Raw genomic sequence first — 17,105 nt, 5'->3', positions numbered from 1 at the left:
AAATGAATGGGAGTCAATGGAATGCTAACAGCAGAAGAAGGCTTGTTAGCCAATGGCGGCCCCCGGGGAGACTTTAGTTTCCGGCTGGTGGATTACCCCCTTGGCTTTTAACTGCCTACTTCCGGGATTTGAAGATCGGATTAGTTCCAAACACTGTCATTTGGTCGTTGGACTCCATTTACTTACATTGCGCGTCGAGTTGTTCCAGAGGTAAGTTGCTGAAATATCGACCTCTTTTGAATTGTCAACTGTCTATATTGTATCAGAGGCCCTTTGCGATGCTTATACTGGTCTTCATTTGTATATGCACAGCGTAATTATTTATATTTTATCTTGGTTGTTTCAACCAATTTTCAAGCACTGCCTGCTAGCTAGTTAGCTAGCGTGACTTCTTCAGCTGTGACAGCTTCTAAGCGAATTCTGAACGGACCGCCACGGCAGACCTCTGCGTGATCACGAAGGTAGGCTAATGGCTGAATCGGAATTTATAAGCAAAATCACAGGAATCAATAGCCTAATACTGCCCAGTTGTGCTAAAATAAATATCACGAGACGTCCATCATCAGATGAATGATATGGAAAAGTTAAGAGCAGCTAAAGCCAGTGCTACTACCCATGCGAACATGAACACTAAGCTTTTCCCTCCAAAAATATAGCCTAAAACTTATCTAAGTAATATACAGTATCTCGTTATCACTCTGCCTCTCCAAATGCAAAACTGACATTAACAAAATGCAATAATGCAATAACAGCTGAAAAAGTACTTGGGTGTGTGTTTTATTTTATATTTACCGTTCAATAATGCAATCGCTGCTGTCTCTCCCAGAGAAGAACATGACAGCCAGCGTATGTTTTGGAACTATTGGGGCTTACATGATCCACGACCACGTGACAGTCATAGCGGCGACATCAAAGAGTGTCGCAACTCTTTCTCTCTATGGCTCTGTGGTAGCCTTCCTGGTGAAAGTGAACTACAGCTACACCTGCCAGGAGGTCTACAGACACATAATGAATGAGAAGGCCCTACTCGAAGCTGCCAGATCAGACAAAAAATATAAATTCAAGATGCACTGAATCCAGTAAGAACACATTTAATCTTTCTAGTCTTTCCTAATGGAATTTATGTGCTTATTTGAAAATGTGCTTTTTAGCGATTGGATTATTATTTTCACTTAATTATTTAGATTGAATAGACCCGTGCTGTTAAAATGAGTTTTATATTATTAGTGACGTTCACAGCGCCAGTCAGTGCCGTCATGAACATTTTTATAAAGCCTATTGGCAATTTAAAGCATGTTAACATCACTGCAAAAAGACATCTAATATAAAATCAATAACTCTGTAGACGGTGGAGTGTGGGACAGACTCGAGTTCGATTGGGGAAATAAAGCGCGAGTTGTTGTGAGACTCCAATCGCCACCAGGAGTCTGGCCTAATAATATGAAGGTAAATCAGTAGCTAAACTCGAGAGCTCGTAGATGTGAATTTGAGAACTTGTACAATAAATATTCGTACTTGTATGTGAACATTTACACTCACAGCTCCGATGTGAAAACCTGTAAAATAAAAATCTGAACTTGAACGTTGAGATTTGCACTCGCAGACAATAGTCACAAACCTGTATTCTGAATCTGAAGCTGCAGACAAGCAGTCACAAATGTGTAAAATGCCCTTCACAGAAATACAATGACAGTCACAAACATGTAAAATATATTTGCACTTCTTCTAACATTCAAATTCGCAGTACAACCTCAAATTGGCACTTGCAACTTCTCAAATCTGTCACTGCAATTTCAAATTTCGCGATATATGAGGTGCAAAACTAACTTGTGCACTTGTAACTCAGTGGCGGCGAGAGCGGAAGGGGGGCGGGAGCGGGGTTGTTCGAAGGAGCCATTTTATTGGTTGGCGCCTAGCCAATGAAATGGGACTTATATTGTACGCGATGATGTCACGAAACCCGCCTCCTCGTAGATGTTCTGAAACACTAACATGGCTTAATGCCTTAGACTCAGGGACGTGCACAGGGGGGTTGCTCAGGTTGCCTGGGCAACTGCCCATATGCCCTTCTCGACTCAGGTTGCCCTTCCGAAAAAAAAAAAAAATCGTACAATGGATGCAGAATTTCACGTAGGCCTAGATAAAAAAATAAAATAAAAAAATTTCGCAAAGCCTCATTCACTTCCATTCGGGCACTTAGCTCAACTGTTTACGTGGCTGCAGCTCTGCACACGACCATAGACTGCACGCGACCGGTGCGTAAGACCCTTTACAGTCTATGGTAAGACCCCGCCTCCATCTCGTGTCATAGCGCGTCAATTAATGTGTACAACATCCATGACAAAATGAAGCGAAACTATCCTTCTGGTCACGAAAAGAGGAAGAAGAAAAAAACCATGAGAGTGAATTGCGGGAACAACAATCAGGTAAACTTGTGTTCTCTCCTCTCTAAGTTTGATGTCAGCAAAGTTTGATGTTTTTCGGTCTTGCTAACCTAGCTGGGCAGGCAGTGCATCTCTTGCATCACTTTGTGCCTGACAAAAGTGAGAGTAAAATACAATTATTTATTACGTTTGTTTTTGATAAACGACAAAGTGCAACGGTGTTTGTTTACTGCAGCTCAGAAAACATAACCGCGTCGCGTGTGTTCTCTTACGAAAGTATCTCTCGTGCTGCGCAATATCTTACGCTATGGGGAAAACCTCTTATCCACGAGATATTGAAGCCAAAAATTATCCTTAATTTTGAATTAATGTAAAACGCTGTGCAGCAGCATGCAGACATAGGCAGGACGGCTCGCGCGCCTATTGGCTGCCCTGCTGCAACAGCAGCAGCCTATCGAGAGAGGCGCTGCGTGACACCATATCCAATGGGGGCATTTCGCGCCCATTTCGTCACGTCCCGCCAGAATGGGCGTGGTCTCGCCCTATAAATATAGCTCGATAAGGCTGGTACACTGATTTTCATCTCTTCAGCGAAGCCTCTCGCATCGCTGGATCCGGAGTGAGAAGCCGCGCCGTCGACGCAAGCCTTTCAGCGGGACGAGCTTCTAGAGTCGCTGGCCTCGCCGCCTTCAACTGCCGTACCTGCTGCGCTTTCCGGCGTACAATATATCCTTTACTCTGCTCTGTGTGTATGTGTGTGTGTCTATCACACGTCTATCATCTAAAAGAGCCACGTCTTTTTAAAGATGCCATCCTCCTGTGGCTCGTGCCGAGCCACACTCAGCGACGGGGACTGCCATGTGATGCGTTTCCTGCCTGTGAGAGGATCATGCAGCTCTCGCGCTCGCCGACGGCGGCTGCCCTCACTGTGAGCGATTGCCTACGGTGACTCTGAGGACTCGCCTGGCATCCTTCAGCGAGACTGCACTTCCACCCGCTGCAGTGCCGCGCCGTAAAAAAGCGCCATACTCAGCGGGTCCCCGAGCCTTCTCCAGCCCGTGAAAGCTCGCCGGTTCGCCTGCCAGCTTCACCAGCTTCACTCGAGTCGCTCACTGACGGATAATGGCCGCCGTGCGCCGCCGCTTCCGCCATTAATGACGACGAGATAGCTGCATCTGTAGAGGAGACCTGCTGCTCTATCCTGGTGTCGGACAGTGAGGACTGGGCGAGCTCTGTGGACCTCCCCCTTCTGTCCGCGAGTCGTCAGGGAAACGGGCCAGCATCAAAACCGCGAGCCCTAAAACCGCGGCTAGCTTTCTTTACGTTATAAGAAATCTACCCCGCCCCCCATGGGCGTGCGTCACCGGCAAAATGAGAAAAGAGGGTGTTTTAGTCCCGCCGAGGGACTAAAACACATAACCCTAACCCTAACCCAGATAAATCACATAAACAGTGTATTTTCTGGTATTCCGGCCACAGCCGATGGTGTTATGAGTGTAATAAAAATGCCCACAACCCAGTGCTCATTTCTACACACAAACACAGCCCGCAAAAATGCAGGGCTCGCACAAACAAAATCGCCTCATGTCGATTGTGCACTAAATGTAGTGAATGTGCCTACGTCTCAGTGCCCACAAACACTACACACCACATGTCCCACGGGTTCTGTAAAAACGAAACCAACACGCATTCAGTCAGCTCAGGCCGACGGTGTTTTTCAGTGCAGTAAATGTGCCCGCTGTCCTGCGCCCACATTCACTCGCAGACATGTTAAGCCCCACGGGGCTCGCCCCGCTCTCTCTCCCTCAGCAAACTGCTATAAGGGTTTTGAGCGCGGCCAGGCTGCCCGCAGTGTCTGCGTTACAGCACGTCGGAGCTCCCTTGCCGTCACTATGTCACGGCCAGAGCCCAGATCTCATTCTACCCCTAGCTATTCACGCGAAAGTGTGGGCACAGCTTCCTGGGGTATCAGAATGGGTGCTGAACACTATAAAAAGAGGCTATTCGCTACAGTTCGCTCGACGTCCCCGTCGTTATACGGCGCGCGTCGAGACGACGGTGAAAAAACGAAGTATCTCATCTACTTCGAGCCGAGATAGCGAAACTACTGAGCAAAGGTGCTATAGAACCTTTATCTCAAGCTCAGAGCGAAGGGGGCCTACACAGCAGATATTTTCTGGTACCGAAAAAAGATGGAGGTCTCAGACCCATTTTAGATCTGCGACAGCTGAACAGAGCGCTTGTGAAGCACCAGTTCAGAATGCTTACAACCAGGAAAATCCTTGCGCAAGTTTGCCAAGAGGACTGGTTTATGTCAATAGATCTGAAAGACGCCTCTTTCCAGATACAAATAGCGTCCCATCACAGGTGATTCTTGAGATTCGCCTTTGAGGGCCAGGCATATCAATACACAGTCCTGCCGTTCGGCCTGTCCCTAGCTCCCCGTACATTCACGAAGTGCATGGACGCGGTTCTCGCACCCCTGAGACTCCGGGGCATGCGAGTTTTGAACTACTTGGACGATTGGCTGATTCTAGCTCGATCTCACTCAGAGCTCATAGAACACAGGGCCACATTACTCGAGCACCTCGAGAATCTGGGCCTCACAGTCAACCGGGCGAAGAGCTCACTGTCCCCCAGTCAGAAAATGTCTTTCTGGGTACAGTGCTGGACTCGCGATCCATGACAGCACGCCTGTCATCGGAGCGTGGACTAGACATTCAGCGCGTCGCGAAATCCTTCCGCCACGGCTCTATAGTCCCGCTCAAAAGGTTTCAGAAAATGCTGGGCCTGATGGCCTCAGCAGCCTCTGTGCTCCAGCTGGGCCTGCTTCACATGCGCCCACTGCAGATGTGGCTGAAAGCGCGAGTTCCGCCCTGGGCATGGACCGCTGGTCTGTTTCGCCTCAGGGTCGATCTAAAGTGCGTTTTCAGCTCTGAAACCTTGGAAAGTAACCGACTGGTGTCAGTCAGGTGTGAGTCTGGGGACCGCCTCGAGTGTGTAGGTGGTGTCTACGGACGCCTCCACCTCGGGATGGGGAGCGCTGCTCAAGGGCAGACCGTTCGCTGGCCTGTGGTCAGAACGGGAAAGGCTCCTTCACATAAACTGCTTGGAAATGATAGCAGTCGACAAAGCGCTACGGTACTTCTGTCCCCAGATAAAAGGTCACCACGTCCTGGTCCGGTCGGACAACATGTCAGTGGTGGCACACATAAATCGCCAGGGCGGCGTCAGGTCCCGAAACCTTTACAGGTTGACGGAACACCTTCTGGTCTGGGCTCAGCACAACCTGCTCTCGCTGAGAGCAGCGCATGTGCCTGGTCACCTGAATGTGGGACCAGACAGACTGTCCAGAAACAATGTCCCAGCAGGGAAATGGTCGCTGCACCCGCAAGACGATCCAACTGCTGTGGAAAACGTTCGGTAGAGTGCAGGTGGACCTGTTCGCGTCCCACGAAAATGCTCACTGTCCGAAATATTTCTCCAAGAGCAAGGACGCGCTGACCCACGTCTGGCCCCGCTGTCCCCTCTATGCTTTTCCCCCCGTCTCGCTCCTGCCTCAAGTGCTGGAACGAATCAGGGAAAACGGATGCCCAGTGCTGCTTGTGGCTCCGCTCTGGACAAACCAGACTTGGTTCCCAGTCCTGATGCGGCTGACCAGCACTGCCCCGTGGCCAATACCGTTGAGGAAAGACCTCCTCTCTCAGGCCAAGGGCTCGATTTGGCATCCTCGCCCGCAACTATGGTCCCTACATGCATGGGCCATCAACGGGTACCCGCTAACCTCCTGGAGGGAGTGTTAAACAAGATCACGCAGGCGAGAGCCCCGTCTACTAGACGGCTCTACTCCTCGAAGTGGTCTGTGTTCTCTGCCTGGTGTCAAGCTCAGGGCGTTTCACCCGTAGACTGCGGGGTCACGGAAGTACTCTCCTTCCTTCAAGAGCTGCTGGATAAGGGCAGGACCCCATCTACGCTCAAAGTGTACGTGGCGGCCATAGCAACGTTTACAAAACCTGTGTCTGGCCAGTCACTGGGGAAAAACGACCTAGTCGTGCGATTCCTTAAGGGAGCTCGGAGGCTGAACCCTCCCAGACCTCCTTCAGTCCCGGTGTGGGACCTTTCTACGGTTTTGGAAGCCATGAAAGGTGCCCCGTTCGAGCCAATCCATTTGTCAGACATGAAGCATCTGTCTTTCAAAACGGTGTTTCTTTTGGCTCTCGCTTCAGTGAAGTGCATAGGGGACTTACAAGCGCTTTCAGTAAGCGCGTCATGTATGGAGTTTGGGCCTAATGACTCAAAAGTCATACTCAAACCAAGGCACGGGTACGTTCCCAAATCCCTCAACACACCGTTCAGGGCCCAGGTTATTTCCCTGTGCGCTCTCTTGGTTCATGATGAGGAGGAGGATGCGAGTCTCCTTTGCCCTGTCAGGGCACTGAGAGCTTATGTGTCCCGCTCGTCTGTCTTCAGACAGACCGAGCAGCTCTTCGTTTTGTTTGGCGGACGCTCCAAGGGACTGGCCGCATCAAAACAGAGCCTATCCAGATGGGTAGTCGACGCCATAGCACTGGCTTACACTTCTAAGGGCCTGCAGTGTCCTTTGGGTGTCAGAGCGCACTCCACGAGAGGCGTGGCCTCGTCGTGGGCGTGGTATAGTGGGGTTACCTTGCAAGATATCTGTACGGCCGCAGGCTGGGCCTCGCCGTCTACATTTATAAGGTTTTATAACCTAGAGGTTCCCGCCTTACAAGCCAAGCTTCTGTCGGTATAGAATTCAGTGCTATCTGCCCCGCTGTACCGGCCCAGATGCTGAGTTTTGCTTGTGCATCGCTCACTGAGCGATAAAACAGCTCCATGGGTGTTGAATAACCCATACTGTTACCCAGTTCAGGCTGAACACGTTCAGCCTGTCTGTGTGAAACACTGTTAACATAACTAGCTCCTGTAGGATGCTATTTCATGGGGAATGATGCTTGCAGCCTCTCTTCTCCGACTCTCTGTGAGTCTATGGTGATTATGCACTACATGAGCCCTGGGCTACTGCCCTTGGGACTTTGGTGTCGGATCCCAGTACGCACGGCGTCTTGCATTGTGTTCCCCATAGCGTAAGATATTACGCAGTACGAGAGATACTCTCGTAAGAGAACGTACTCGGTTACTAACGTAACCTCGGTTCTCTCTAGAGAGGGAACGAGTACTGCGTATCTTGCCGTGCATACACAGCTCTGGTTCGCTTCGGCGATGAAAACCAGTGTACCAGCCTTATCGAGCTATATTTATAGGGCGAGACCACGCCCTTTCTGGCGGGACGTGACGAAATGGGCGCGAAATGCCCCCATTGGATATGGTGTCACGCAGTGCCTCTCTCGATAGGCTGCTGCTGTTATATAGGCGCGTGAGCCGTCCTGCCTATGTCTGCATGCTGCTGCACAGCGTTTTACATTAATTCAAAATTAAGGATAACTTTTGGCTTCAATATCTCGTGGAAAAGAGGTTTTCCCCATAGCGTAAGATATTACGCAGTACTTGTTCCCTCTCTAGAGAGAACCGAGGTTACGTTAGTAACCGAGTACTTTATCGTGCGTTCATATGCGCGTGCACGAAATGAAACGCGCATTTTTCAAGCAGAAATATGTGGAGACCAGACATACTGTACAATACATGCACGTGAATGATGGCACTCCCAATCAAAGTACACATTGTACGTTTAAAACAAGACACTGGTTATCTAGTCTCAGTGTTAAAAACTCTAAACAACGGCACTAATTATGCAAGATAGAAAGCAATGTATTGACAATTTGACATTGATTGACTATTGATTTATAGGCTATATTGAATTTAAAATGTTGATTAGCTGGACATACTGGTCAATATGGATGCACATCCCTCAGTAAATAATAACCATAAATCAAGAATTGCTTCAACATGCATAATAATAAATAAAACAATCATACTGATGCCAAAAATACCCAGGCTGTAGAGAGAACCAAAGTTAATCCCAAAAGCCAAAGCTCAGGGTTATAATTTATTATTTTCTTCTTATTTATGTTTACGTTAATATTCACTTGTTATCTTAACATTCTATAGAAAATACTCTATTCAATAAATATTGTTTGTTTGAGCCTCATTCTGTTCTATATTGTTGTACTTATTCTTTGACTGTTTTGTTTAAAGGAGGGAGGATTGTATTGGGAGCACTGAAGTGTCAGGTGTGACTGTGTGGCAATGGCAAATGGTTTACATAGCTCACGACATCACAGGTCAGGTAGAGGCCCCTTAGCAGAATTTTGCTTAGGGCCCCAGGGGGAGGTCAGGATCGGCACTGGGTTTAGCAGTCGATTCTGTTCCCTACCGGAATTCCTGTTCCCTTTACGCAATCATACTACAAATCATGCGTAGTTGCCCGTAGCCTACCATAACAACTGAATACGAGCAAGAAGCACAACTTAATGTACGGGAAGCCAAAAGGTTAAAGTCAAGTCAAGTCACCTTTATTTATATAGCGCTTTTTACAATACAGATTGTATCAAAGCGCTTCACAGTGATAACATGAGAACAATATAACAAAGTTTGTTTCTAAAAGAAAATTGCGTCAACGTCCACCTTAAGTAAGGCAGATCAATAATATTATTGAATATTAAATGTCCCCAACTAAGCAAGCCAAAAGCCAAGGCAACAAAGGATTAAAAAAGGATTGTATTTTTCCCCCAAATCTAAGCGTTGTTTTTTTTTATTACAATCGAGTTTTTCATTCAATCCAGATTTCAGGTCAGAGCAACTGCCCCTCAAAATTCCTGTGCACGTCCCTGATTAGACTGATTTAAAAGACATAAATTATATTATCAAACTTAGTACAGAATAGCAGATGAGCACAGAATATGACGAAAGAAAGCAAATTTGTGTTCAGTGCAAATAAACCAGCTGCCCGTGTTTTATAAATAATGTATAACGAATTGTGTTTTTTTTTTTTTTTATAACTGTTGGTCCATTAAGCCTCATTAAGCGTTTTCTTGGTTTTCTATGAGAGGAAATGCTTAACGTACAATTAAACGAGTTGCGTTCATTTTCTGCTCAATTGCTTTTCTGTATGCTTTATTTATGGTGTTTCCTGAGTTTGGTCTTTTAATACCACTGGCTTAATTAAACGTGTTGCGTTCATATTCTGTGCTCATCTGCTTTTTTGTAGTATGCGTTATTGTGTTTACTAAGTTTGATAATATCAGAATTATGTCTTTTAAATCAGTCTAATGCATTAAGCCATGTTAGCGTTTCAGAACATCCACGAGGAGGCGGGTTTCGTGACATCATAGGCGCCAACCAATAAAACGGCTCCTTCGAACACCCCCGCTCCCGCCCCCTTTCCGCTTCCGTTGGGGTGAATGCTCTCTGCCCACGCAAGGTCTCTCGCTCGCTCTACGCGGTATAAATAGTCGATCACGAGTGGCTCAACAGGTAGATCTGTAGATAAACTCATCTTTAAGGCATTTGACCGGCCGGGTTGACACTTCAGCGTGAGAAATCGGGAGTGTGGCGTGTGAAACCAATCAAATGCGGGTGTCTCACGGCCAATGCGTGAGAGTTGGCAGCTCTGCTGAGGTACAAGTGCACAAGTTAGTTTTGCGGTCTCTTATATCGCGAAAAGAGTAGCAAAAGTCAAGGCGCGAAATTTGAACTTGCAGTGACAGATTTGAGAAGTTGCAAGTGCCAATTTGAGGTTGTACTGCGAATTTGAATGTTAGAAGAAGTGCAAATTTGTATTACAAGTTTGTGTCTGTCGTTGTATCTTTGTGAATGGCATTTTACACATTTGTGACTGCTTGTCTGCAGCTTCAGATTCAGAATACAGGTTTGTGACTATTGTCTGCGAGTGCAAATCTCAACGTTCAAGTTCAGATTTTTATTTTACAGGTTTTCACATCGGAGCTGTGAGTGTAAATGTTCACATACAAGTACGAATGTTTATTGTACAAGTTCTCAAATTCACATCTACGTGCTCTCGAGTTTACCTACTTACCTTAATATAATAACCTTAGCTGTGAGCTATCCCTATTTTCTTACACACACACACACACACACACAGTTAACATGCGGGTTTACATTATATTCATTACATTTGCACTCAAGGAAATGTGTCAATTACTTAAGTCACTCAATAGGCTTTATGCACAGCTTCACTACTTCCTGAACTTCAGCCAGCCCTTTGTTTCCTGTCTGTCATTATTGGACAAACTGATTAATCCAGGTGTGCCTGATTATTGTTACTGAGGCCAGGCACACCTGGATTAATCAGTTTGTCCAATAATGACAGACAGGAAACAAAGGGCTGGCTGAAGTTCAGGAAGTAGTGAAGCTGTGCATAAAGCCTATTAGCACAAGTTTGTTTTTTCTTTGTAACATAAATTCTACACTCAATGCAAGATGCAATCAATGACAATAATTGTGCATCACCACTTGACAGTCAAATTTACACTTTAAGCTTGATATGAAGGCCAAAGTGTAAATTCAGTAATCATTGCATTGTTTCTAAATGACGATTTGCACCTGGATAATCTCGAGTGATTGTAAGTGTGATGATCATCTGCTAAATGAGCAACAACGACCACAATTCACTCCTTCAGTCAGTGAAGCTCCCACAGCCGTTCATGAGAGTTTAAATGCTGGGGAATATTCCCATCTTCCCACAGGAGAAGAAGCAAGCAGGAGGAATTACTCCAGGAGAAACTACGGACATACTATTGTAAAGATGGAGATTAAGGAAGAACCCTGCAGAATAAAAGATGAAGATACAGAGGAACGAATAGGTTGGTGTTTTCCTTCATTCTCTTTAATGACTGATGAGGAACATTAAGATGAAAACTGACATATAAAAATAACATCTAAAACTAGATACTAGTAGACTCAGGAGTAAACTGGATTTGTGCAAAATTGAGATTTTGAATAATGCTTATTTTTGTTTCTCATTTATCCTTTTATTTAATTATGGGAATTTGTTTATTTTAGACCTGATGGAAGTGAATGAAGACAAACTGCATCAGTTTAAAAAACCTCATTATTTCACAAATGAAGATGGAAATGCAGTTGTTTCAAAGACTGAAGAGAATTTCACACAGAAACAAGCTGGAAAATCTGGAGTCGAAGGATCTTTAACCTGTTCTGAGTGTGGTAAGAGTTTCATATATAAATCATATCTGAACACACACATGATGATTCACACTGGAGAAAAGCCTTATACATGCACTCAGTGTGGAAAGAGTTTCAATCGCAAAAACACTCTCAATGATCACATGAGGTTTCACACTGGAGAAAAAACGTTCACATGCTCTCAGTGTGGAAAGAGTTTCACTCAGAAAGGCTCTCTCAGTGATCATCTGCGCCTTCACTCTGGAGTGAGATCATTCAGCTGTGATCAGTGTGATAAAACATTTGTTTTTGAATCAGGCTTAAGAAAACACCTTAATGTTCATTCTGCTGTGAAGCCTCACGTTTGTTCTGTGGAAAGAGTTTTTCACATCTTGCATCTTTAAAAGAGCATGAGCGTATTCATACTGGTGTGAGACCTTATGTGTGCTCTGACTGTGAAAAGACCTGCACTTCATCCAGCAACTTAAAATCACACCAGAGAGTTCACACTGGAGAGAAACCGTACAAGTGTTCACACTGTGGAAAGAGTTTCTCTCAGGCAGGACACCTAAAAAATCATCAACATGCATTGAGAACATATTGAACTTTATTGTTTATTTTATTTACATATTGTACACTTTATTGGATTGAATCAGTCTCTGCACATTGTGAAAATGTGAGAATTAAAAATGAATAAAACTTGTGATTTATTTAGGTATAATGACCACATTGATTGATAATGAATAGATTTAATTTAGTTTTCATTAAATCAAGTGGTTTAACATTGTATTTCAGCATTGCTAATGGACCAGTATAGTAAACACTAATTCTTTTTGGGAAAAAAATGTGTATGTATATTTAAAGAGGCGATTCCTCTCATAATATGGACTCTGAAAAACACATCACTAAGACAAGATGAAATAGATGCTTGTTTTACAGCTGCTATCTATTTATGAAATAAGGTCATTTAGGCTCTTACATTAGCTATATGGTTACATGTGTTATATTTTGACAAACAATTTTGTCCAAAAAAGTAATGAAAATTAACTTTTTTTTAGCAGATTTTGTGTACTAGTTGAAATTCATGAAACAGTTTAACTGAATTAATTTGCTATGTTTATCAGACTAATTTTATTGGGAGAAATCTATCAGGGGCCGAATGTATAAAGCCGCTCAGAGTAACATTTTAGTCTTTAGTCTGTCAAAATTCTTAGAATTACATAATTCTACTCTTATTCCTAAACTTAATGAAGATATGTTTAATGAAATTAAGACATTTCGGTCCCTCCATCGACAGCCTATTCAACTACCACTTCCAAAGCCACGGAAAGGTATAAAGGAAATCAAAAGTAATCCATGTGACTCTAGTGGTTTAACTTTTTTTTATGACAATTTTAACCACTTTATTTACAAAATATTAATCTTCGATGCACGTTCATGCACCAACATCTGCTCTCATATCAACATGCACAAGTTGTAATGTTCTCATGAAAGCATGTTGGAAATTATTATTATTATTTTTTTTTTTTTGCTACAAACACAGCACTTGCGTTGTTTAACCAAATTGATGTTAAAGGGTTAGTTCACCCAAAAATGAAAATTAAGTCATTAATTACTCACCCCCATGCTGTACCAACCCCGTAAGACCTTCGTTCATCTTCGGAACACAAATGAAGATATTTTTGATTAAATCTGAGAGCTGGATCACTGCTACATAGGCTGCCTAAGGGACTGACACTTGACGGCCCAGAAAGTCATTAAAGAAAATGTTTAAATGTTTCATGTGGCTACAGTGGCTCCACTATAAGTTTATCAAGCGACGAGAATACTTTTTGTGCGGAAAAAAAACTAAAATAACGACTTTATTCGACTATTCCATTGCTTCCTTGTGGGCCTGAGACGAGAGTTCAAGAGATTTCCAGGACGCATGCGCGAGAACTGACACTCTTCTTCTACTACACAGCGCGCGTCTTACAAGCAGAGGAAGACGCGTGCTGTACATAGTAGTAGAAGAAGAGTGTCAGTTCTCGCGCATGCGTCCTGGAAATCTCTTGAACTCTCGTCTCAGGCCCACAAGGAAGCAATGGAATAGTCGAATAAAGTCGTTATTTTAGTTTTTTTTCCGCACAAAAAGTATTCTCGTCGCTTGATAAACTTATAGTGGAGCCACTGTAGCCACATGAAACATTTAAACATTTTCTTTAATGACTTTCTGGGCCGTCAAGTGTCAGTCCCTTAGGCAGCCTATGTAGCAGTGATCCAGCTCTCAGATTTAATCAAAAATATCTTCATTTGTGTTCCGAAGATGAACGAAGGTCTTACGGGGTTGGTACAGCATGGGGGTGAGTAATTAATGACTTAATTTTCATTTTTGGGTGAACTAACCCTTTAAACCACTGGAGTCGCATGGAGTACTTTGATGATGTACCTTTATACCTTTCTGGGGCTTGAAGGTGGTAATTGCGTAGACTGTCAATGGAGGGACAGAAAGCTATCAGATTTCATAAAAAATATCTTCATTTGTGTTGTGAAGATGAAAAATTCTTACATGTTTGGAACGAGGGTGAGTAATTAATGACAGAATTTTCATTTTGGGTGATTAAGAATAAATTAAGACAGGCCCCTTGAGAAATCTCACTAAATAGTCGGAAGAATCGGTGTTCCCTTCTTGTGGCTGTGATGTTGGACAGGTGATGGGCAGAGATTTCCCAATCAGTGGAGTCTAAAATTAAACAGCAAGAAAACATCTACCTGTCAAATCATTAAAACAATTGGTTTGAAAACTCATTTTAAGAAAAAAAAAAAATGTTTTTTTTTAAATTACTTTTGTAAAGTAATTTGACTGGGCAAATTCAAAATGAGTGTTACGAAACACAGAAAATCTAGTTATACCAAATCGCAACAAAGCTATGTTTATTTTTTTATGTTTGTGCCCATGATTCTCTCATATGTTATCGGTTAAATCTTATACCATCACCAGGTTCTAGTCTGTAACGCTGCAGTCTTTAAACACCAAGCCTGGTTAGCCTTAGCCACTCGGTGCATCATAGAAATGCTCCTAGCAAACACAAATAGCTAAATCAATACATTTACACATAAAAAGCATAACCACCAAACATCAACCAAAAGTTAATCTGATAAGTAAATTTTGCATAAATATTTAATCTGAAAGAATGTTACCCATTCTAAGAAAATTGGTCCTCCAAATAAGGAAATAAAGTGACACTTTCACGTGCATTGTTGGTCTGCAGTTTGTGGAGTTGTTTTTCAGTTATACGTTAGGTGTGCTGGTAAACGAGAGTAAAAGATAGTTTGAGGATAAATACATACTTTTAATATTTGCACATCACAAATATTGTCATAAAACTTGTATTGTAATGAGTTAAAACACTTACTATATGTTTTTACTGTTAAAAGCAAAATCCGTGTCAGCACTGCGTCACGAGTCAAAGAAGATGCAGGCCTAGGCGATATTATATGAAAATATCAAAGGATTCGCAAACAGAAATAGTTTTAATTGCTTTCTTATTATGGGAATGAAAGATAGTCTTGATATATAATTGGATTTCTTTTTCAAGAACCAAAAACAAAGGTTGGGTTTTATTGTACTTACATTTATGTATATGGAATTTAGCAAAAATTAAAATTAAATTTATAATATAGTACTCTTTCCTTTTATTTGAGGGAATATTATTAAAACCAAATATAACATTTTCTAAACACAAAGAAAAAGTGGGGTCAATGTTGTCAATTATAAATCTAGACAAATCTTTCCAAAAATGTTTAACATGAGCGCAGTGCCAAAATAAATGAAACAAGGTTTCAGCCAATGTATTGCAAAAAGAACAGTTCAGATCAATATCCTTTTTAAATTTAACAAGAAAATTATTTACTGGGTAGTACCTGTGTAAGATTTTGAAACTTATTTCCTTTATTTTATTTACCAATAAATATTTGTTTGGTAAAGTCCAGATGGCCTTCCAAAACAAACCTTGAACCATTCTATTCCAATAACCAATGCAGTTTGGCCTGGTGACAATGTCTTTTTGAAATAACGAACGAATAATTTTATTAACATTTACGACTCCAGGTGCAAAACAAATTTTTCCAATTACAGTATCAAATAAATCAAAGGAGGAAGGGGGCGCAATACTGGTTTGGGTATTAGCTCTGAATAATGCAAAGACCCCTGTAGGGATCGCATCCCTGGAATTTTATGGAAATCTAGAAACTCAGAGTAAGTTAGCAGCATACCTTCTTGATTTAGTAATTGATCTACTCGTATTATACCTGCTAAAAACCATCTTTCAAAAAATAAGGTTTTATGTTTAAATAATAAATTATAGTTGTTCCAAATTAAATATCTATGGGGTAAAAAATTATGCTTATATAAAAGGGACCAAGCAAGCAACATTTGTTTGTGAAAGCAAGACAAATTTAGAGGGATTTTGTCAATTTTATAATTGCAAATCAGGAGAAAATCAAGATTACCTACTCTGGAGAAAACAAAACTGGGTATGAAATTCCAAAGGGAATTTGGATTTAGAATGAAATGTCTAATCCAATTAATTTTAAAAACATTATTTAAAGTACTAAAATCAAGGAAGTTCAAACCACCTGATTCATAAGTGTTCATTATTATAGATTTCCTAATATAATGAGTTTTGTTTCTCCAAAGAAAATTAAATAAGGCAGAATCAATAGCTTTACACATCACATTAGAAACAGCGAGTGAAGTCGCAGTATAGACTAATCTTGACAGTCCCTCGGCTTTACATAACAGAACTCTACCTTTTAGAGCTAAATCCCTCAAAAGCCAGTGATTCAGCTTTGCTTTGGTCTTCTGGAGAATGGGATCAAAATTTATCTTACATCTAGATTTTTGGTCTTTCGAAATAACAATCCCCAAATATGTCACTGTCTCCTTTACTGGGATATTAGCAATTTGTTGTAAATGACAGTCTTTTACAGATAACAGTTCACATTTGTTAATATTTAAGTAAAGGCCGGAAGCTTTAGAAAAGGCATCTACTACTTTAAGAGCTACTGGGACTTGATGTTGATCTTTCAGGAACAGTGCAGTATCGTCTGCTAACTGGGATATTATAATATCCCGCAATAGATATACCTTTTAATTGGCTTGATTTAATATGAATATTCATAAGCTGAGTGCAAAACAAGAAGAGATAAGGGGAGATGGGACAACCTTGCCTTATACCACGTTTTAAATAAAATCTAGAGGATGAACCACATTTAAGTTTAATAGAACAGTTTGCGTTCCTATACATTGTTTGTATAGCTTTACAGAAAAAGTGTCCAAAGCCAAATTTTTGTAAAGACCTAAAAATGAAAGCATGCTCCACCGTATCGAAGGCTTTATAGAAATCTAAGAAAAGAATAAATCCATCATCTGTACTTAAATGTGAATAGTCCAACACGTCTAGGACTAATCTTATATTATTTGAAATATGTCTTTTCTTTAGGAAGCCAGATTGAGCCTCATCTATAAGGGGGTCCATAACTGATTTTATTCTATTTGCAAAGACTAAGGCAAATATCTTATAATCATTGTTTAAAAGAGAGATTGGTCTCCAATTATCT

General features: G+C 42.2%; 2 protein-coding genes across 2 annotated transcripts in view; both read left to right on the top strand.

Annotated features, from left to right (window-relative positions):
- Nucleotides 1–17,105, top strand: part of LOC130073047 (gastrula zinc finger protein XlCGF57.1-like) — a 754,620-nt gene that overhangs the window by 313,109 nt on the left and 424,406 nt on the right. The window lies entirely within an intron of this gene.
- On the top strand, nucleotides 11,390–12,108 carry LOC130073133 (gastrula zinc finger protein XlCGF49.1-like). Its single transcript, XM_056238564.1, has 2 exons — nucleotides 11,390–11,795; nucleotides 11,861–12,108. Exons 1-2 carry the CDS (start codon nucleotides 11,390–11,392, stop codon nucleotides 12,106–12,108), a joined length of 654 nt encoding a protein of 217 aa, XP_056094539.1.

This window comes from Rhinichthys klamathensis, unplaced genomic scaffold, assembly GCF_029890125.1.
Source record: "Rhinichthys klamathensis goyatoka isolate OS25496 unplaced genomic scaffold, OSU_Roscu_1.1 h1tg000523l_1, whole genome shotgun sequence".
NCBI lineage: Eukaryota > Metazoa > Chordata > Actinopteri > Cypriniformes > Leuciscidae > Rhinichthys > Rhinichthys klamathensis.
Note: the sequence above shows the minus strand (reverse complement) of the source record. Positions and strands in the feature narration are given on the sequence as shown.